The sequence below is a fragment of the Dermacentor silvarum genome, unplaced genomic scaffold, assembly GCF_013339745.2.
Source record: "Dermacentor silvarum isolate Dsil-2018 unplaced genomic scaffold, BIME_Dsil_1.4 Seq123, whole genome shotgun sequence".
Classification (NCBI taxonomy): Eukaryota; Metazoa; Arthropoda; class Arachnida; order Ixodida; family Ixodidae; genus Dermacentor; species Dermacentor silvarum.
The window spans coordinates 24,108-46,589 of record NW_023605666.1 but is presented as its reverse complement, the minus strand read 5'-3'; the positions used below and the strand labels follow the sequence as shown (position 1 = coordinate 46,589).

General features: G+C 47.8%; 1 protein-coding gene across 1 annotated transcript in view; it reads left to right on the top strand.

Annotated features, from left to right (window-relative positions):
- The window catches only part of LOC119434536 (sterol O-acyltransferase 1), a 30,023-nt gene extending 9,392 nt beyond the window's left edge, over window positions 1-20,631 (top strand). Inside the window, exons 5-12 of the mRNA XM_037701678.2 lie at window positions 615-763; window positions 1,164-1,291; window positions 4,486-4,561; window positions 6,318-6,420; window positions 7,233-7,506; window positions 12,203-12,301; window positions 16,230-16,362; window positions 20,441-20,631. Coding sequence (XP_037557606.1) covers window positions 615-763; window positions 1,164-1,291; window positions 4,486-4,561; window positions 6,318-6,420; window positions 7,233-7,506; window positions 12,203-12,301; window positions 16,230-16,362; window positions 20,441-20,616 — 1,138 coding nt within the window. The 3' untranslated portion in view covers window positions 20,617-20,631. The remainder of the gene's footprint in view (window positions 1-614; window positions 764-1,163; window positions 1,292-4,485; window positions 4,562-6,317; window positions 6,421-7,232; window positions 7,507-12,202; window positions 12,302-16,229; window positions 16,363-20,440) is intronic.
- The last annotated feature ends 1,851 nt before the right edge of the window (window positions 20,632-22,482 follow it).

Here is a 22,482-nt window from a genome sequence, read left to right as displayed (position 1 = left end):
ATGATAAAGGGCGGGAAAACCAAAAAGCACTCGGAAAACTGGCTTATCTTCATTGGTCATGCTTCTTATTGACTTCTGAAGACTGGAGGTTCAACTTCTATATGAAACAAGTGTCATATCTGCGAGTCCCTCATATTTCCTTTAATTTGCGAGGCCGAAGCGGGTGATTCCGGGTGTACGGTGCCGAGTGCGCCGACTCCTTATCTCAACTGCATAACCCCACATGGGACCGTATTTCCGACGTATATTAGGCGTCTTGGCATCCCTTTTTTTTTTTTTTTTTTCACGCCCCGTAATGGCCACGCTATAATTGAGGCTGTTTTCCGTAAGGTTGCACTTATGGAACACGTACAAAAGGTTTCAACCCTGATTATGGCGACCGTACGCGTAATGCACAGAGCCAAAAGTCGGCACTGGCGCCGTGCCTAAAATACGTAGGATATGCATTCCGTATGGGGTCGTGTCTGTTTAAGCGTATGATCTTTGAGCGTAATAAAGGCAAGCCGTCCTACGAGCACCAGTTGGTGTGACTGCAAGCTTAATGAAATTTTCAATGCGTATCAATGCCCGCTTGACCTTCAAACCATGATCGCCAATCCCACAATCTCGCGCAGGCTACACGACGACATGTCGACCATCGTGGTCAACTCCACGGGCATCGTGGGCGTCTTTGGCCATCTCATTGCCATCAACCTGGCTATTCTGTTCCTCCTGCATCCATCGCTGCAGCTCTGGGCTAACTGTCGAGCGCTCGGCAAGAGCGGTAAGCTCCGGGGTTGAGGTGGTACCTCCCGCCCCCTTCCATCCTATATTGTTTAACAACACAGTGACCGAATAGAGAGGCGAGCAGTGTCTTGTTGCAATACCCATTCTTCCATTTTGAGAGTACTTGGGTGCTGCTTACATTTATATATATATATATATTATATATATATATATATATATATATATATATATATATATATATATATATATATATATATTTCCGCACCTGGCCCACGGAAATAAAACAGATCATTATAATCTTAATTGCTTTATTGATCGCGTACCCAGAGATAGATGTTAATACGCTGGAAATGTTAGCCTGGCTGACTGTCTGGCATGCTACTCCGAGTAATGAACGTTCATGTTTAAATCTAGCGCTTTGGCACGCTCTCTGTCAGGGCCCGTGGACGCAGTTTTCGGCAGCCTGTTCGCGCTGTTCCTGGGCTGCGTCACCGTGTTTCCTGTGCGCTACATCTTCGTCAACGAGCTGCCTCCTCTGTCCTCCTGCATCCTCGCCTTCGAACAGGTACGCATCGGTGCTTTCACGCTGTGTACATTTGTTTGCTAACCGCCTTTGGCGAGCCGCCTATGTGTGTGTGTGTGTGGAAACCTTGTAACGACTTGATTGCTATAAATGGCCAGCTAGCTTTGTCCCCCAATAATCATTACGGATCGAACGAAAGGAAAAAAAAAAGCCACGGTACAGCTTAACGACTAAGGACGTTCCACTTCTGCGACCGAGGAGATTGTCTGCGCGCTGGTCGCAATATCGTTCAGGCTAAATATGAAAACGCCTGTGCCTGTATAGGTATGTCGGGGAAATTGATGCGCAGATAAACAGGCCGCACTCAACTACGGTTTCGAGATAAGAGGGTTGTATGCACAACTCGAGTTTGTATACCTAGTCAGTGTACTTTTATTTTATTATATTGCGCATAGGCAGTTATAAGTAGCCAATTTCTCATTTCACCACTACTCCAAGTAGTTAACTAGGAAGCTATTCGGCAAGCTGAGACAAAGCCGATTCAGAAGTTCATAGTCGATTCGTGTAATTGTTATATGCCTACAAACTGGACATAAGGTAGCTCGTCAGAAATAGCTTATCAAGGTGATAGGCAAAAATTATCAGCCACCCGAGAGTGGCACGAAGCCACAGAGGAAACCCGTACGGGTTTTTTAGAAAGCTTCGCTGTTGAAAACAACTTCATCCTGGTCTGGGGATCGCACTCGGCACCAATGGCTTTACGGGGTGGTCGCTCTACCATTTGAGCAAAGCCAGGAGGCTTAGCAAATTGCAAGGTGAGGACGAATATCGACAACTCGAAGCGCAGCTACAGTAAAAATATGGCAAATGCGTTTTGAAGAAATCCCTATTTTCCCGGCCTATCGTAAAACGTAATCTACCTTGCGGATTTTTGCAAAACAGAGTTGCTATATTCAGTTGAGAGTCTCAATTGAAAGCTGTCATTAAGCAGGTAACTACAATGTTGGTTAATTAGTTAACAAAGTTGTTTATTCATTCACTGAATGAATCTTTCGGCTCTGGGAGAAGTACTGAGGACTGGAGGTATACAATAGGCAGTAAAATGATGGATCCGAGTTGCGTATAGCCTTCCGTTATTTTACTAATCTCGTCGAGATGGTTACTACGGTTCTCTACTAGATTGTCATAACGGTCCAATCGAGCACCAGTGCTCGATTGAACCGTAATGCAAATGCGGCCACATTGCACAGTATTGAGAAATGGCGTGCGTTTAGAAAGCGACTCGTGGTTTAAATCTACAAGCGGCCGACTAGCAACATTATGCGGCAATATGCCGGTGCACATCAGGCACGGAACGCGTGAGGCGTGTACGTGAAAGGCGAAACGCCCGACGTGGGACGATTCAGAGTCGAAATAGTTGCGGCTTCGGCGCAGGTAGCGCGCGCGAATAATGCTCCGCAGAAAACCTGATGAACCACATCTCAGAGCCGTATAGAAAGGCCCAAAGTGAGCCGTTCGCGAGTAAAGCAAAGGAAGCAGGAAGTTTTTTTTTTTTTTTCGAGGCCGATGATGACGACGTTGTTTTGTATTAGCATTTGCGTGAGGGCAGCAAGTTGGAATTCCCCAGGCAACCTTGACCGAGAGAGAGAGCACAATTCGCGTTTGATGAGGTTCGCTCACTGATCACCGGGTGATAGTGAGATGGCAGCGGAGGGTGACGCGACTGCTAGCGCGCGAGGACAGCGGCGGGGCGCGCCACGTAGGTCATTCCCGCGTTTGCTTCTAGAATCTACGTCGCCCGTCCGTCGCGCGTTTTTTTTTTTTTTCCTCAGGAGTTCAAGCGGCGAATCTTCAAGCGACAATAAGCATCTTAACTGTGGTTAAAATAACTACCTCGAAGCACGTCTCCTTTTGGCTATTTCGAAACACACGGAACACATAGCTGCTCTCATATCGTTTGCAAACACGTGTTCTTAATAGTGAGGGCTTGCTATATGACCGCGTGCAGTGAGCTCGTCTTGGGAAAGGTACGGTATACACTAAAACGCGCATTTCTGACAAGAAACGTCCCGTGTGCGTAACAGCCAAATGTTCCTTATAGAAGCGCTGATTGCTCCGCGGTACGCGTATTTCGTGCCAATTCAGCTTTGAGACGAAGAACCACGCGCACGCCGTCATTTCACTCCCGCTGAGCGAGCTTGATTCTGGAAATGTCCGCCACTATAAAATCAACTTTTCGGTTCGCCTGAAAAATGGGCAAGACGAGTGCATACGTTTTTTGTCGTGTGTCCGCCAGTGAGATGTGAAGCGTCCTTGAAGGGGCCATCGAACGGCGCGCATCTGGCAACTCTTTCTGATGACTGATTGTGGTGCGCCTGGGAGAAACCGGTCATCTCGGCCGATCCGCGGCACACATCGCTGTAGGCTACGGCACCAATGTGACTGAAAGTGGCTCTTATTCCTCTTCTTTCTTTTTTTTCTTTTCTTTGATCACTAGAGCTGTAGGTACAATGACTTGTTTTTTCCGTTAGTCGGCGCACGCGTGCAGGCCAGTTCGATTGCCCTCTGTCCACGAGACAGAACTACTTCGCCTTTGCTTGAAGCACCCTTCTGTACGCGATTTAGTTGTTGGCCGGTTGCCCGCCTGATGACTTTGATCGTCGCAAGGACTGGCGTAAAATGACCAAAAAAAAAAACGACGCGGGTGCCTTCGCGATTAGTGTTGAAACATAGCCGTATGCGTTTGTGCCACTCTGCACGAGGCTGCGCCGCGATGACGTTCGAGTGCAAGCACAAAGCGATTCTCTGCCACGCTGACCTGAATGTGGTTACGTTAGAGCACTATGACTTTTGCAACGCCAGCTCCCCCTTTTTCGCATCCCCTTTTTCGTGAGCAGCGCGGTGTCATCACGGCGTGGTCATTTCTCGCCTCCCCGGCTGTGCCCCTGCTCGTCGATCGAATGAGTTTACAAATGCAGAAAGCGGAGTGATCGCCAAGGTAACAAGTGGTGTGCCTGCTTCATCTTAGTCCATCACACTGTTTCACCACCCGCCTTTGGTTGGCTCAGTAAAGAAGCCGGTGCCGTAAAATTCACCGCCCCACGAGAAAGCTGCGTTGAAAGCCGTGTCTATAGGGTTGAAAACCAGAGCGATTCGCCAGCCTTCGAAATGTGAGCTCCCACGAAAGCCTATAGTCGTCATGCCTTTATTTTTTTTTTCGTCCATCTTTTTTTCAGGTACGACTACTGATGAAAGCGTACGCGTACACGAGGGAGATTGTTGGCCGAGTGCTCAAGCACGCGGAGCTGAAAGGTGCGTCATCGTCGTAGTCATCATCTCTTGTTCCAACTTCCCAGTGCATCGGGTTCGGTGAACTTTTGCTTATCTAGGACGAAGTACGTCGCATGGAGTGTGACCCGTAACATTGCTTAACCTAGAGTGACCGCAGAAATGGATATGAAACAACGGTTTAACTAGTAGTATGTTTGAGCGCTGTATTTGCCGGGTTGTTTTTTTTTTTTTTTTTTTACAGGAAGGGTTGCACGGCAAGACGTTTATCCTACTCTCCCAAGCAGCTAGGTTCGCAAGTTTTGCAAAAGTAGCAAATTAAACAGCAAGACCCTTGTAATAATTAGAAAGAGATTAAACATCAGAACCGCACGGCGTGACATTGCAGCTCCTCTGTCCTCGTAACTGTCACCGTCGTCATTTTATGTGTACACTTCAGGACTAAGGCCTCTGCCAGTGATGTCAAATTACCAATGTTTTGCGTCAGCTGACTCCATTCTATGCCTGAAGATTTCCTAATCCCATCACACCACCTAATCCTCTGTGATCCTCGACTGCACTTCCTTTGGTGCCCATTCCGTTACTGTAATATATAGGACACCAGTTATCTGCTCTGCACATTACATCAGCTGTTCACACAGATTATGCCGCACAGTATAGAAAAGGATGGAGACAGAAACGCACACATGAGCGTTATACATCTGACCTTATTAGGAAAGATGCCGCACATTTTATACATAAGTGACCCGATTAGCGCCCACATTGCATTATCTTTTATCTCCGTGCTTCGCCTGTTGGACCATGTATGTATAAAATGTGTGGCATCTTTCGTAATGCACTCAGTCCTACAGCGCCCGCGTGCGCGTAGGGCTGCGCAGGCACTGTAGGACTTGCGCGTGTGCGTGCCTTAAAACATCGGCTATCCGCTTTTGCTCTGTACGATTTAATTATTATTTCTGGCTCCATCTCACTTAAAGTTATACCTATCTATATTTTTAAATCGCTCGTTACGCGGTTCTTGACCACCTTTCTTTATCCTCCACGTTTCGACTCCGTGGGTTAGTACTGATTGCGTACGCTTCTCTTAAAAAAAAAAATATCTGTAAATCTACCAGTGATGACTGTAGTGCCTGCCTCCTGTTGAAAAAATTCCGATTTCTATTGCATGTGTGCCTTACCATGTGATGACTTCATTATTCGTAAATATAGCTGAAAAGTTAACAGTTAGTATTCACTAAAAGCTTACTCTCCTTTACAGATCTAAAAATTGCAAACAAAAGTGCGTATGTGCGTAATAGTTATTTTTTAACGCAACCGTTCTTCCCGTTTTACTCGACGCACAGAACACATATTCTACGGCCACGGCGCATAAACTACGAATTTCAAACATTTCATGTGACGAAGTCGACTTAAAACCATCGCTTTAAAGAAATCAAGAGTTCCGAGCGCAAACACCGTTAACGAACAGCTTCTGCTTTCACATCGTTGACAAATGGGATCTGAAAATATACTTGCGTGGAAGCATAAGCATCGAAAGTCTCGTATGACACCTCCTGAATTACAAAAGAACAAGCAATTGGGGCCTGTGAGTACCGTAACTATCCAGGAATAATCCCTCAACGTTCACTTGCGGGAAACACCTGCTATTTCCGCGCTTACTTAAATACCCGGTTTCTTAATATCTCCCATTTCCCACTGGCAGATTGTACTTTTATGTACGTAATGCGTGTGCACTAATCTGAAGATTTTTTTTTTCTCCGCGTGTCACTTGACCATCCAGCGAAGAGTGAAAACAACCACGTGGAGCTGACGCTACCGGGACTCTCCTGCGTCCTCTACTTCCTTTTCGCGCCCACTCTGATCTACAGGGATTCCTATCCCAGGCAAGTGAATGCTTTTGCCATGACAACGCTTGAACAGCACATGCATACTTCGCACGCGAGCCGCTAACGTTGAGACCAGGTGTCGATAAACCTCTGAACGAACTTAGGCTTGTTGATTAACGCGCGAAGAAGGCAGTTCTTTCGTATCTTCTATAGCTGGATGTCAAGACTGGCGATCGCCACTTATCTCATCTTTTGCGTGATTGCGATCGTTTTGCTAAAAGTGACCCGTCAACGGTACACAAAATACGTGAAGTAGAGTGACCGTTCTTGTATTTGTCTGCGCAACTTCTGTACGGTCAGTATAGATTATAAGCCTACAGCGTGTTAATGCAAAAGAATAAGACACGAGTTGACAGGAAGACGAAGGCTTGAAGTGATTAACAGTGGGTTATACAATGTATATCGCTGCCAACGTTTCGACGAGGGGATTTGTCTTCGTCGAATGTTGGCTCCTGCGACATTCCTTGTCCAACCGCTGCTAATCATTACTGCTTGTTCAGCGAGCTGCTCGAAAACCCGCCTTCAATAGTCATGTTAGATCCAAGGAATATCAGCGTTCGTAGTTACCACTCCGGTAGCTGCAGCGTAGCCTGCTGTGAAAACGTAGTTTCGGAACATCACTGACGTGGCCTTTTTACTGTTCAGTTCTCGATTGGTTCTTTGCAATACAGGCCTCGGCGTGTTGCATATACGCGCGTTATGCTCAAACTATGTTGTTGTCCAGGCAACAATGTTATAGGACGTCGATCGTGCGCATAGTAAAAGGCGCGCACACACACACTGACTTGCGCGCATCGTTAAAATTTCAGAACGCCCAAGGTTCGCTGGGGTGCCGTGCTGTGGTACACGGGCCAGTTCTTCGCGTGCGTGGCCATGTATTCCGTGGTGCTGAACCACTTCATCAAGGACCTCTTCTGTGACGCCGGCAAGGAAGGGTTCCAGCTGTTGGGCTTCACGCTCACCGGCTGTGCCATTATACTGCTGGGCAGCATCAGCATGTTCCTCGTCTTCTACGGCTTTCTTCACTGCTGGCTCAACATTTTCGCCGAGGCCATGCGCTTTGGAGACCGACTCTTCTACCTGGTGCGTGCCCTATGCATATAGACGCAACCTCGGCAAGCTCGGGGGCGCTTTTAGCGCAGCGCTACCGGTATACAGGTACACTAAGCGGTACTACACCGTGCTAAGAGTGCAATGACGGGAAAAAAAATATATCCTCTTGAAAAGCCCTCTGAAAACGATTCTTCTCGGCGTTCGCAGCGGCGCTTCATCGGCGATTCGTTTACATTGTGGCTGCATATTATCTCGTGGCTCATGATGCTCGCGCTGTATTTTGAACGGCAGTACATGGACTGATTGGGGAAACAGTGTAGACTGCGGTGCAGTTTCCAGAAACTGTCCGACGCGGAATACTTTTTTTTTTCGGCGCGAACATCGAGAAAGGCGAGCGTCTGTACTGCCTCTCATTTACGGTGTCCAACAAAATGTGGACAGACTCGATAACAAACGTCAGGTGTGTTCCGCACCTCAGCGACAAGGTCTTCCGCAGCATCGTGCCTCAGGTATATGCGCGAATTCATGCAACACAAAAGCCACCGTAGTTAGAAATGAATTAAACTAAGACACATACTGTTTATTTAGTTCCAATTTAAAGCACGTTAATAACATCCCTGGTGCGCAGAGAGCCATTCATTTCTTTGATAGGTATACATTTGTACGCAAACGGACACTGTGTGCGTGCGTGTGCGTGCGTGTGCGTGTGTGTGTGTGTGTGTGTGTGTGTGTGTGTGTGTGTGTGTGTGTGTGTGTGTGTGTGTGTGTGTGTGTGTGTGTGTGTGTGTGTGTGTGTGTGTGTGTGTGTGTGTGTGTGTGTGTGTGTGTGTGTGTGTGTGTGTGTGTGTGTGTGTGTGTGTGTGTGTGTGTGTGTGTGTGTGTGTGTGTGTGTCAGTCTCCCTCAGAAATATCGGCGCAATGTTTTGTGCAGCTGATTTCAAAGGCCTTGTGCACATTAGCCACACGTGTGTACTACGTCCAAGCACACAGTTCCACATCAAGGAAAATTCTAACAAATTGACCTTCATTTCTTGCTACGGAGAGCTCATTTGTACCAAAAAAAGAATAAGATGTAATTTCGGTCAAAACATAATATAGTAAACAAATTAGTAATTGGTGTGTTGAGCAATCTGGGGAGGAAACTCGCCTCTAGCATTTCAAAAACGCAACTATGGACTCGGAATGTAGTTTCCTGTGCTCAAATCGGCATTTTGAGGCATCAAGGTCAGCATAGCATGTATGATACGTTATGATACTACATGATAATGAAAAGCGCTCTGTTTTGAATGCGAAGCATTCTTGCTGAATGCCGACTGCATGCCTTTGCCTGCCGGGTATCTGACCGATCCCAATGGTAATAGTCTAACAAGCGCCTCAAACAGTGGCCTACAAGACTGCATTTCGAGCGCATTGCTATCGAAACGCCCAGATAGCGCTCAATGTGACCTTCACACCGAGCAGAGCGCCAATGAAACAATGTGCAATCACTTATCGCTTGACACATGCGCTCTGTTTCTTGGCATAGCGTATCTGGGTACTTCCACAAGTGCGCATTGGCGTCAGCAATGACGCAAATTGGGCTTGCCCCGCCCAAACCGTTAACTACCAGTGAAACCACCAGTGATGTCACCGGTCAAGACACGGTCGAAATCACAACCAGTGATCTGAAGGACACTGAGTAATTATATCAAGTGATGTACTATCGTGAGCAAATATAAAAAGGGAACACAGGAGCGTATGTCAGATAGCCGCGAACCCTGCTATGGCGATACGCGGCGGCCGCCGTCGAAAACAATGTGGAAAAGTGCGGAACTTCTACTCGCCAGCGCACAGTGACAACTGTTTGGTATTGCGGTTACTGGTAACGTTGTGCGCCGAAGCGTGGTCAAAAGTAGCACTCTTTTAAGGCGTAAGAAACTCATCGCGTCAATTGATATAAAAAAAAATGACTGAATATACGAGCCAAGGTCTAAAAGTTCCGTCATACGGTTGCACAAGGAACAAAAAAAAAAATTTTAAAAACATGAAAGAAAATGACTCGCTGTAAGTCACTGCGGCACATATAACCGTCTTACTGGCTTTTGGCGGCCAGTGAAACGCCGTAAGCTGCCGTTTTCGACAAACGCAGGCGCGGTGGGAATGCCAACAGTTAGCGGAAGAGCGCCCCCCTTTCCCCTTTGCTTTTGACAGCGCCATCCGCGTATCGCTCTAGCTCGGTTTCGAGGCTATTTGCCACGCGTTCGCGTGTTCCCTTTCATATTGCTCACGATAGTACATATGCATAACTGTACATGCTCTAACAATGTAAAATTGTACAGAATCACCATCTCAAACAATGCAATGTCATATTGTCACAGCTGTCTCCGATTCGTCGTCGGCGCGAAGTCGATCGACGGGGTAGACAAGCTGGTTGGTCGTTCCGTACTCAAGCGAACACAGTGAAGAGAGTCAGTCGGGAGTAAACAAAAAAAAACAAGTTATTTATCGGCTGATAAATATACACAAATTAATAAAATAAACCTAAAACTAACACAACTGAACTTAATATAACACAATGATGAAGACAAATAAATACGAGCAATTAACAGTAGATATAAAAATGAAACAGTGCGAGGATCAAATACACAAGAATACACTAAACAGTATTTCATTAAAGCAAAGTTCAATAGAAGTCAAAGTTCAAAAGAAAACAAATGGTGTCATACGCTTGGCCGGGCAGCAGCAGCAAGTCCATAGACCGTGAAGTCGGTGCACAGAGCTTTCCCGAAGAAGGCTGGCGATCCGATCTTGTCGAGGTGGATGCGAATTGCTGGGCTGGGTTTCCCGGGAGTCTAGATCCGACGACTTCCCTCAAGCAGGTTGAGCTAACTTGAGGCGGACTACCGAGGACTTCGTTGCAGACGCTGGTTTGACGTCGTCTCGTACGTCAACTAGTTACTTGGAGTTCCGACGCGGCTAGGCGGCCCAGGCGATACTGGACGGCACTAGCCCCCCAACGGCTTCTCAGCAGCGCATAGGTTCAGCTTCTAGACTAAATAGCAAGGCCCAAAACCTGCGCTTATATAGCCTCTCCTTTCCCTAGTTCCCTATGTAGGGAAACTGCCGGTATCTAGACTTCTCCTAATTCACGGCTCCTAGCTCCCAAAAGTCTTGGCCGCGCCCTTTTCACCATGGGCGAAAAAACGGCAGATTCTCCTCTCTCCCAAGGTCAAGGGCCAAGGTCGAGCCCGGCATACCACGCGGACGTACATGCACACTTCTGGGTCCGTAATCGGCGTGTCGCGTCTCGAATCGAGATGTTTCCCAGTGAGGCCACGACGCTTTTTACGCGCGTAATTCGGCGTGTCGGTAATCGAAATTATACGCCACATAGTGAAGACCCCACGTTTTTGACGCCCGTAATTCGGCGTGTCGCTAATCAGCGTCAAAACCACTCTCAAAAATATGCCGCTCCGTAACACATATAAATATTTCACCTTCACAAGTTTGGTGTACGTTTCGCTTCCGAAAATTACCACGGTTGGCGAATGCCCATCTACTACAAAACAACAATGCTTCGCATTACGTAGCGCTCTACTGGAGTTGTGGCTGCCAGCTTTTTTTTTTTTCCGCCGTCCATCAAGACATTAACTTAATGTCTGACACCAGTGGCACACGTTCCAACGCAAACGGGCGTGTGGTCACTCTCCGACGGGGCAGTATATAGACGACCCTCGACATTTGAATCTGCCCGCTAGGGGAGGGATCGTCGCTGGTGTCGAGGGCGGAAACTTGAGAGCTTGCCTCGTCCACCGACTTGTATAACATCTCAACGCGCAGATAAATTTTATTACTACGTAGTATTGACAGGCATCTGCTTTCACCGTGGTGTTTCACCCCTTAAGAACTCTTACGACCATGATGTTCTTTTTTTGTTGTTTTTTTTGCGTGACATGCTTTAATAACATGGGAATATGTCTGCAAAATATTGTGGTAAATGTAATTCAATAAAAAGTCGCATGATAGAATGTCTGCCACCTCCGTCATAAGCTAGAAAGGGACCATCACTCATTCACTCATGACGAGCTGAGGTCAAGTTTCCTTAACGGGTTAAAGAAGGTAATGTCTTCTGGTTTACACCAGTCATGCATCATTGTAGAATTGCGCTCACGTCAGCAACTCGGGTTTCGCATTCAAGTTTAAACTTTCAAGGTTGCGTTTATTCTTGTTTTTTTTTTCTACAATGCTTGCTCTGAAGACGCGCCTTTTGAGGGATACATACGCACTTTGTTAACGATCAGTTATCTTTAGACCCAGAACACAAGCAGCAGCAAACTTGGGACAGCAGAGACTGACAAGGAAGACATTGTTTTTAGATCGGCGATTTTGCGAATCTACTGTTGCTGATTTCGCCTGCTTCAGGTGACTTGTTTGTATAAACTTTCTCGAAGCATCTACCCCTGGCGTCCTTTCAGCATCGGAAGACTCAAGGGAAAGTTAAACGTTTCCGTCTATAGAAATTATTTTTCGTAAAGCTTGATACATCATTCGTAAAATAATAGCCCAAATTCGTAAAATTCACGAAAAATTCGGGAGCGTTGGCAGGTATGGTACAATTAACATGGAAGCTAGGATACTTGCAGGTTAATTCACTCCTGTTCGGGATTAAAAGTTGTCACACGTGATTCTCGTTGTTGCTTTCTGTTTCTGCTCCAGCCTTATGTATTTTATTTCGTCGCATTCGCAGGACTGGTGGAATAGCACTAGTTACGCGGACTACTACCGGTCTTGGAACTTGGTCGTTCACGACTGGCTCTTCAATTACGTCTACCGTGATGCGTACAAGGTGAGTTCGTGGCCGTCTATCCTTATGTGCGTTACCTGATTGGCAATGAGCGCTTCATTTCTGGCTTATAGACCCTAATGGCGAAGGCCGTTCCGCTATTGGAAGGACCGCGTATTTAGCATTCGCATCTTCGAGTTAAAGGAGATAATGGCTATAGTATTCTGATTGACACTAGTCATGCATCATTGTAGAATTGCGACAAAGGTTTGGCGACAGAAACCATGCGGATATGTGAGCTTATAAGACGCACTCACGCGCAGAAACCAAAAACGAGCAACTCTCTTGTGCCCGCGCCTGGGACAAGCTACTTGGTTTCTTTGGCTTGTCACTCCAGTGCGGTGGGCACCTGTGCATGCATTTTTGCTCATCGTCGCTGTAGCTGTGTTATATGTGAAATACATTAACGGCTCGTGTTGCTTCGTTCGTCATATCGTCCGGTCTGTGACATTGGCTTTCGTGAGACCATGTCGAAACGAAGGGCCACTGTCGTCTGCTGCGTAGCACAGGGTTGCGGGTTCAAAAAACCCGACCGCAGCGCATTATGATGGGGGCGAAATGCAAAAACGCTAGTGTACCGAGAGTTTGGCGCAAGTTAATCCCTTGGTGCCCCGATTTATTTTGTACTCGGAAAAAAAACTGCGGAATAAAGCTTCATTGCGTTGCTGTGTTTCTCAAAATTGGTATGCAGCTAATTTGCGAAACTTGGCATTTGTTAAGAAAACTCATGAATTCGGTCTTGATGACTCAAGTGCTGGTAGAAATTGAAGGAGTTCTTGTCTTTATTGAGGCAGATATGGACATTGCCGCTTGGAGCACAAAAAAAACCGTCTGTCCTTTACAGTTAGGTACTTTGCACCTCTGCCACGTGTGTTTTACAAGCATCTAGTGCCCCGTGCTCTGATCCTTATGCCCGAAATTGGAACTGACTTCATAAGATCCTTCTTCGCCATAAGGAATGTATTCCTGGTCGATGACAGTCTGCCGCTCTGCTTTGTAGTAATGTCGTTTTTCTGTTACAGAGCATGCTGCTTCATAAAACAGTATCTTAAATGCTCGATCGGAGCCTTCACTCCCTCGCTCGCAGGTAGATTATTGCCCTTGCGGCCTCTCACAATGCTCATTGTAGGATGTCTTCGTTTACTCAATTTTTTTTCTGTTGATGAGAGGCACGCGTTCGAAGCGACTGCAGTTTTCGTCTTCCTGGTCCTCGCTGGTCGTGTCGATTCTTGGAGACGTCGTGCCTTGAAGAGACGAGGACTGCGCATACAGATTTCGTCGCTGACACACCTGTCATCATGGTCTCCCGGTGGAGAACGTGTTCCCATTACAGTGGAATCTCGATGATACGAATCTCACGGGGTCACGAAAAATGTTCGTATTAGCCGAAATTCGTATCATCGATACATAATTAAAACTAGTTAAAGAGTCGGAGGTGAACTCACTCAGGCACACGCACGTAAAAAGCATTTACAGTATAGATCACTTATAACGTAACTGTTTATAGCGCAGAACTGGCTACAACGCGGCCTTTTCCGACTCCCGTTTACCCTCCCATAGAACTCCATGTATACGCATACCGCTTACAGTGCAGCCGCGTGAGACAAAATACCGGTTATAATGCGGCTTCCGCGGGAAAATCTCGCCGACAAGGGCGGTAGCGAGCACGCTTCTCAACGAGGTGCGCCCACCGATGGGAGAGGAGATCAACGAGGGCGATGCGGAGGAGGAGCATGAGACGTGTAGCATGAGTCCAAAGGCGATAAAATCGTCGCCGCGCGCCCTATGTGCGAGTGAAAGCGCGCGGGGGACGCGCGCCTTCACGGAGAGCGAGCGCACAGCGGAGAGTATACGCGAATTCCGTCGCGCGGAAGGCCGTGGGGGTATGGGAGGGAGGACGACGCTGTGCTGCGGCACCAAATGCGTATCTTGCAACCGTTTGCAAGGGTAACTGGCGACGCACTGTCCCATGCGCAAGGAGCAAAGCGGGAAGGCAGCGCGGGAGGGAGGGAGGGGGGGGGGGCGGCTTCTACTCTGCCTACAAATTCCTTCTTGTACCTTGCGCCTGTGCCGGCTGTCGGTGTTGTCGCGCGCACCGTATCTTGAAAGCTATCTCCACACGGCTCTGACCTTTGTATGCGCTGTGCTTACGCCGCTCAGTTTCCGTTGAAGCGATAGACCGCACGCGCCTTCACTCGCTGTGGAGGCCGCGCTTCCCCACGCCTGCGTGGGAAAAAGCACGAAAACAACAAAAATGCCACCGCTTCAAACTCGTCGCGCGCCGTCGCGGCCTCCGCGCTGTCCGGCGCCGCGTCCGCCCCTCCGCACCGAAAGAGAAAGCGCGTGACTGCGCGCTGTTCTCTTTCGCGGCCATCGGTGGGGCGGCGTTTCTTCGTATCAACCGACGCGGGTCGAAAATCGATTCGTAACAACCGTTCTCTAGCTTCTCTAGCACGTTGCAAAGTAATGGCGCTCGGCTGGGACCACAGAAAAATACGTATCATCCGGAAATTCGTATTAGCTGTTATCGTATTATCGAGATTCCAATATATATATATATATATATATATATATATATATATATATATATATATATAATGAAATGAGCACAACGTCCTGCAATTAGTTGAAACCGTTGTCCGAGCCATGAACCCACGCTCAAAAGTAAAGCACGTGAGTGTTGCATTGCAGCAGAACCTATGAAATTGGGGATTCAAAGCACCGCCAATGTCACAACAGGTCTCAACGGTCTGTCTGCTCACTTGATTTCACCAGCGCTGCTAAATCATCTCCCTATTAGATCTGTTTATTTTTCGCTGGGTCTATTTCCACCTGACAAGGGGAGTACATGCCTCGCTAGAGTTTTTCATGTCTAATTGTTTACTTGAGATGAAGAAGCGTCCAAAAACACCCGGATTTCGGCATTGAATAAGCCGCCGTCGTTGCTGTAGCTGCGTCATTCCGCGCAGTCATTTTTAAAACGCAGTGTACCCAAACTTCAAATCAAACCAAATCAAACTTTACTTGTTTCTCATTTGTACGAAATAAATGGAGGGGGTTGACAAAATAGCCGCGATAAACTACTTGAGTTCTTAACCTCCGCTGCGTTTCCGTCAACAGCGCCCTCAAAAAAAAGTTTTCTGGGAAGCTAGCGCCATTTAATAGCACAGCGTTCACACCAAAATGATGAAATGGCCACCACTCGTCTGTGGCACTCGGTAGACGAAAGGAAATACTTGGACGACTGCGACTTATCACGGGCATGTTTTGAAGGAAGCGCCTGAACGAGTGAGAGTCGTCCTTGGCACGGAAAGGGTAAATTTAATTCGCACTGTGACCAGAATGCACCTTTATTGTGACCAAATATTTGGCTGTAAATTTTCTTAACTGATCGGATATTCATAAAGGGGCAATGAGCGACTAGTCCGGAGAGTGACTGCCTATATAGTGCACAACCATATTTTTTTTTTCATGCTAAAATCGCGCCGTGTCATGCGTCACGTTACACGTGTCTCAGACTCGCTAACGGTGCGCATTTTAGCGAGGATCCACCAGGAGTTTGACTCGGGCCTTACGGCTTATCAATGGCATCTTGAAAACTGTGGCTTTTCTTTTCTTTTATTGAAATGTAAATAAAAAGGAGTCTTTGTTGCCATATGCTGGCGACGGCTACAACTTCTCACTCGGTGAAAGTTACAATAAGAAAAGCTACAGAAAAATATATATTCTTGCGCTACTTAAGAAAATGTAGCGACGCAAGGGTGGAAGTCATGAAAAGTTGCAAATCCGTTTGTCAGAGACAGTCAGTTATGTTTCGGGCAGACGCACGAATGCGACGCTTCTAACTACACACGATGTGCTCAAAGAAGAGTTGAAGAGCGCCCCTTGACAACTTCGAAGTTCACGGGCGGGCACCCTCTTCTGCTTGCAGGCCTTCAATTATAACAAGAAACTGGCCATGCTGGTTGTTTTCTTCCTGTCCGCCCTGGTTCACGAATACATCCTGGCGCTCAGCTACCGATTCTTCTTTCCCGTCGTCCTGGTCGTCTACGGCACCCTCGGAGGTAAATACGCGCCGCGTTTGCTATGGGAGAAATTGCGCTTACAGCTGGAGAGCATGGGACCTTTTTTGTCGGGGACTTTTCCCATGGTTTCACAATAGTGCACACAGTGCAGTTCTGAGCCACCCATAATCAGAGAAATGCTATCTGGGGGCAAAAAAAAAAAAAATGCTCGGTGGGAGATATTGTGCCATCAGTTTACAAGGTTTAACATTAATAATTAACATGGCAAGGAGAGTGGTCTCTTTGGCAAATATTATGCACAGAAGTTGCACTTACCAAGGGGGTAATTAACGATTTGTTAACCAACCTTTTATTTACATAGGGACATATGTTGCAAATGCAGAACTGTCAGTTTTTGCCCTATAGACAAGCCCACTTGGAACCTTGAAGCTATAGCCCCAGTTTCGGGAAATACACCCTCAATATCTGCAGCAAAAATCCATTGTTCAGTGTCAACTTGAACAGGTATGCATTTCGCCACAGATATTGATGTATTGTCTAAAACTGGGTCCGTATAAGAACCTTGAGACTACAACGCACGCACAAGGCCGCATGTCTTGTGGGGATCCCGAGATGCATTACCGCGTCTCAAACCCCACTTCGCGCGTGGTGACTGCCATTTGCCAAGCTCGATCTCCGGGAACCACCGCCCCAGCGTCTGTTAGCGGCGAGAAGTTGGAGTGGCGCCCTCTCCCGAGTGACGTCACGGCCAGGACGCCGCTCGCTCCGGCTCCCTTGCCTGCCGCGCGCGCTCTCGTTCGCTAAGTGCATGCTCGATGTATGGGGTGCGCCAGCCGTACTTCCTGAAGGATGCTTTGGCTGCTTTCTGCTGTCACGGCTAAAGTGCAGCCTATTTTTTGAAACTGCGTGAATCGTGAAAATTTGCTGCTTGGATATCGAAGCTATATGGAGTTGCAGGGATTACTGCTTTTGCAAAGTAGAGGTCCGCCGTGTCTGTTCATAAATATTGCGTAAAAACAATGTCTGCAAATTCAGTATGGAAATGTTTAATTGTACGACGCTGCGCTCCAAACTTAACATTCCTTTAGTACTTAGTTATGGCAGACATTTCGTTTTACACAGAACAGCAATATTGGTATTTGGTGCCAACATTATATATAAATCAGTATGTTAGAATAGGATACTGCCTGCGAAGCTTTCGTCAAGCTTCTTATTGCTCTGTAGAGTTGTTCTACTCAAAGTGGGTATTGCAGTAATGCATAAAAACAAGAGTTAGGCGTGCATGTTCCACGAAAAAAATTTGCTACTACTTTCACCTTTCTCTGAAACAGCCACCCAGAAAAAGCAATCTACATGGATGTTAACACGACTGTGCTTCATGTATGTATAGCAATCACCTGAAAGAAAAGGTTCGTGGTTAAGATCAAGAGCCAAGCAATTACATGTCATGCAATGTCTCATAGTGGTCTGAAGTGGTCTTTGTGGTAGACAACTCCCGCAATGGAAGCAATCGACAATCATTATGAAGGTATGACGAGGCGCGCATTGTTCACGAAACCGTTCCGTTCACTACAATCTCGAATTGAAACCATGAAGGAGTCCTTTACAGCGCCAACTGGAATGGCTATCACATACTCGAGGCACTAGAATGCAGCTTAGGCTGCCTGCTCTTCCAGACAGCTTCGTCATGCAACATCGTCACGCAACTACCGTCTGCATGACGATGTCTCGAACCACAATGGTGTTTAATTAGTGACCCTTTTCGCGGAGCAGTTTGTTTTAGAGAAACGATATGGCGCTCACGGCGGCGCGCCATACCTCTCCTCAGCGACCGCGCACGAATACGAAACCATCAACGCTTCTACCTTGCTTCTGTGCGATCAGCTGTCGGAAATGCAACTGAGTTTTCGCTAACATACTGTGCTCCAATCATGCTAGATTGAATCATGTGGATTGACGACGTGTGCAGTAGTTAGCTGCAAAAATAGTGACTGTCATGTTAAGGAATAGAATGAATCTGTGTGGCCAAGTTCGCGGACCGCTGCTGCAACTGTCCGAACGTGTTACCGGCACTTCGTGATATATTTTGCCCAAAAGCATATTTTGCCCAAAACGTTGCGCCAAGCAGCTGTGTCAGTTTCGCCAAGTAGATCGGTCAGAACGGTTCCCCAAGCAACATTAAGCGGCGCTAAGTTGTTGAACTGACTAGAGCGTGTAGCCCTGAAAAGAGAATAAATATTGGTCCGTGCCTTTTTGTGAGCGGAAAACAGCTCAAAGCCTCAATTAGCTTTACTTAAAATTACCGCCGCTTAAAATTAACTGGTTAAGAACGGCCTAATTTTGAGAAGCAGTTCAAAAAGCAAACGGTACTGGCAGAATCTATACTGATGTGTTGTTTAGTCCTCGTGCTACTGCTGAACGTTTCTGTGAATAAATGCGAAAATTCAATATTTTGCCAATGAACAGCTCGTCGTGGGCAAAAAAGAAATAGTGGGTTAAAATCAAGATAAATGTTGAAGTCCTTTCTTACATGATTGTTGCACCACGGCAAGTATGGTCGCTTAACTAGATTGTTCTATCCGATGTTTTCGCGTTAATGCTTTTATTATCCACGTGAGCTACCGCTGCAGAGTGTAGAACTGCGCATGAAAAATCCACACCGCTCCGGACTGATCTCCGTTGGCCGGCACTGTAACGTTGCCTTTCAGAAATATATGGTAGCTGACGTTGCGAACGCTGAAGATCCCAGAAAACAGTTGTCTAGAAAATAAGCTTTCAATAATTTTTGACGAACCAATACATCGCCAAAATATATTTGAGAGGACTGTCGTAAGTGCAGCAGCATAGGGAACGAGAGCGAACAAACGGAAACGTTGCAGAAGGCGCCCGGACGCAGCCCGAACTGTAGCAGACAAGTGCCAATCATTGCCATGACGTCATGCGAGCGGTGCTCGCAGCACCGCTTTTGTTAGTTCTTGGGGCTAATACAGAGGACATGGCTAGCACGCCTGAGCTACATTTTCGTACAAACCGTGCTTCTCTCGCCCGGAGGCAACACTCCAATTGCTAGTAGATACAGCGCTCGACCGCTGGCGCCACGCTGCGCCGTTCGCGCGTACTGCGTTTCTAGGTGGTTTCTTTCGCCGAGGGCGCTCGAACGCAATCATATGGTTTGCATGAATGCAAGCCTTGGAAGCGTGGCTGTATGGCTGAGTGGTTACGGCGCTCGCTTTGGGATCATGCGTACGCTGGTTTGAATCGCGCCCTGGCTAGAATTTTTTTTTCTTAATATCACGCTTTTCCTTTTTTTTTCCTCTCTGTTTGCCAGCGCGGTCGGTTGAACCCCGGTGCCACGGCGGCAGCCGTGGTGCCGGGCGCCGACGCGAAGCGGCGGTCGTTACTGCTCCAGTCAGGTAGACTGCTCCCTCCCTGATAGTGAGATTATATTTGGATCATCAAAACAGTGATGCGTTTATAATACCACCGATCCCAACAGCAGGCTAGTCACCACCAGCCCAGCGTTTTCTCCGTCAATGCCTCCTCTGTTCCAACGGCGGCGGCTAGAAACATGGTACGCGCGAGCGGCGCAGCGTGGCGCCAGCGGTCGAGCGCTGTATCTACTAGCAATTGGAAATACGCCGCCCCCCCCCCCCCCCGAGTCGAGTTGCACGTGGGACGTGCCATGATTGTTCTTCCCGTGATTGCCCCGTGTTTAGCGCCAGTAATGTGGAGGTGGGAAACGGGCGCTACCCTCCTCCGCTCCGAAGAGGTTTAAAAGCTCTGGTTTTACGTGCGACAACCACGATCTGATTATGGAGTTCGCAGTACTGGGGGTATTCGGAATAATTTTGACACCCCGGGGTTCTTTAACGTGCACATTCCAAACTGGTTTAAGTTCTGCAACATGTGCCATAAAACAATTTAAAAGTAGGTTAGCAAATCTTTAATACCCCTTGATGAGTGCAACTGTTCACTTGTTTACGTCTTGCTGTTCTGTTGGCAGATCTTGTAGCCTTGCCACTGGCAGTAGTCACCGTAGGGCATACAGAGGCGTGTACGCGCTGTCTGCGAATGACCCGCTCTGACAACCATCTTCTGCCTATGCTTTGCTTTCCAGTGGCGCTGATGTTTGCGACGAAAAAGAAGACGGCACGCTTCTGGAACGTGTTCCTGTGGATCACGCTAATCGCCGGATGGGGGATGATACTCATCTTTTACACAGTCGAATTCTACTCTAGGATCAACTGCCCCACGTCCAAGGTACGTACAAGTCGTGTCCGGGCGATCGCCTGAACGAGCTTGCGTGCGGAACCTGCATATGATGTAATATTGGAGTACGGCAACTTGGGCTAGTTGGGTTCCGGTCGACTTGAATGCAAAGCGGGCGAAAAAGTCTAACACACGGTGATAAGCTCATCCTGGCGTCTTTCCTGGCTTTGTTCTTTCTGTTCAGTGTGCGGGTGTAGTAATCACACTTTCACGAACAGACACTGTTGCACTCGGAAGTGAAGCGCTTGTTTGAGGCTCCTGCTCATGAGGATGGTATTCCAAGGAGCGCGTGTTCGACGCACTATGAACTCCCTCCCATGTGGCTGAAAACTACGCCTCTTATAGAAAGCACGTGCGCCCCACAACACTGACGTCGTGGTGGTGATGTATTGTAGCAATATAGGACCACACATCCAGTAACGTGGTCTCGTAGGAATGCAGAAAGGAAAGAAAGAAACGGAGGAGGCAGGGATGTTAACCAGAAGATTGTCTGGTTGGCTACCCTACGGTGGGGAAACGAATAATGGGAATAGAACGATGAGAGAAAGGAAAGACGCAGTGAATGCGTGCACGTTCGCGGACGGCGCCATGCAGTCAAAGGTGTTCACACAGGCCGACGAGTGATGGGACAATGTTCTGTCTGATGGGACAGCAGCCGACTGTCCAGTCCTATCAAGAAGTGAAGCGCTTCCTTGCGGGCTATAGTGGACCCTTCTGGAAACACAGGCTGCCTTTACAGCACAAACGTCTTGCGTACATTAATATTTCGCCCTTGGTGTCTGGCTGGCACTAACCGCTGTTAGATACGGACCCTTTTCCTGGCATCACTCAAGCTCTCCAACCACATCCAATCGCCGTCGCATTTCAATTATGGTGCGCCGGGGCGCGTCAACCACGTTACCAGACACATCAGACAGGTTGGCGACACCCACCTCATGCACCGCACGTCGAGCTATTGTCTCCCCCACCGCTTGACTCTTCCCGAAAGTGCAACAGGAGGCTGGCACGGTTCTAGGTAGTTGACCTTGGTTCCGAACAAAGCTGTTTTGCAGCTTTGGAAGGTCGTTCGAGAACAACCCGTCTCCTCCAGCTGAGCGCTTCCAGGCGAGGAGGCAACGCCGGAGGCAAGTCAACCATCGGACAATGGAGCCCTTGGAGCGTCCCCATTGGCCGAATGTGACGGCACTTGTACGGGCCCCTACCATTGGAGGAAAATGACACCTGAGCTGGCTCGACGATTGGCTAAAAATGACGCGACCCCGAGAGACCGATAGGGTTAAGTATAGGCACCGGGCGGCCGTCGTAAGGCGCCAGCGGCGCGCCGGCGATATGCTGGCGAACAGCGCCGCGAACGGCAGCTGTCAAAGCACCGGCATGTGAAGCAGACGATGGGACGAAGGCGCTCGGTGCTTCCAGTGATTTGGCACAGCGGGTTTTAAGGGCTGACGCACCGGAAAACGCATTTTCGTGTGTCTGCTTTTGAGAAAGGTCGTCACTTGTACGAGGCAGATCACATTCGTGGCATCAAGTAGTACATAAAGCAGAAAACGAGCGCAAATTGCGATGCAAATATGCACCACGCGAACGGAGCTCACCGCGGCAAGTTAAGACGTGGAACTCCAGCAGTTATATTCCAAATGTTAATTTGCTTTGCGCTTTAACATTACCGCGTATTTAATCATGGAAATATGCGAATGACACAAAAATTATGGACAGAAAAAAAAGACGTACGCCTTCCTTATTCTGTTTCTTGAGCTGCTTCGCCGATCGCACATGTGTCAGAAAGTTCGCGCTCTCTGTCCGTTGTAGTTCTTTTATGTTTGCAATGCTTCCCCATTCTTAATTGCTTATAAATTAGCCGAATCTTCAGTCACGGCCCATTTTAAATAC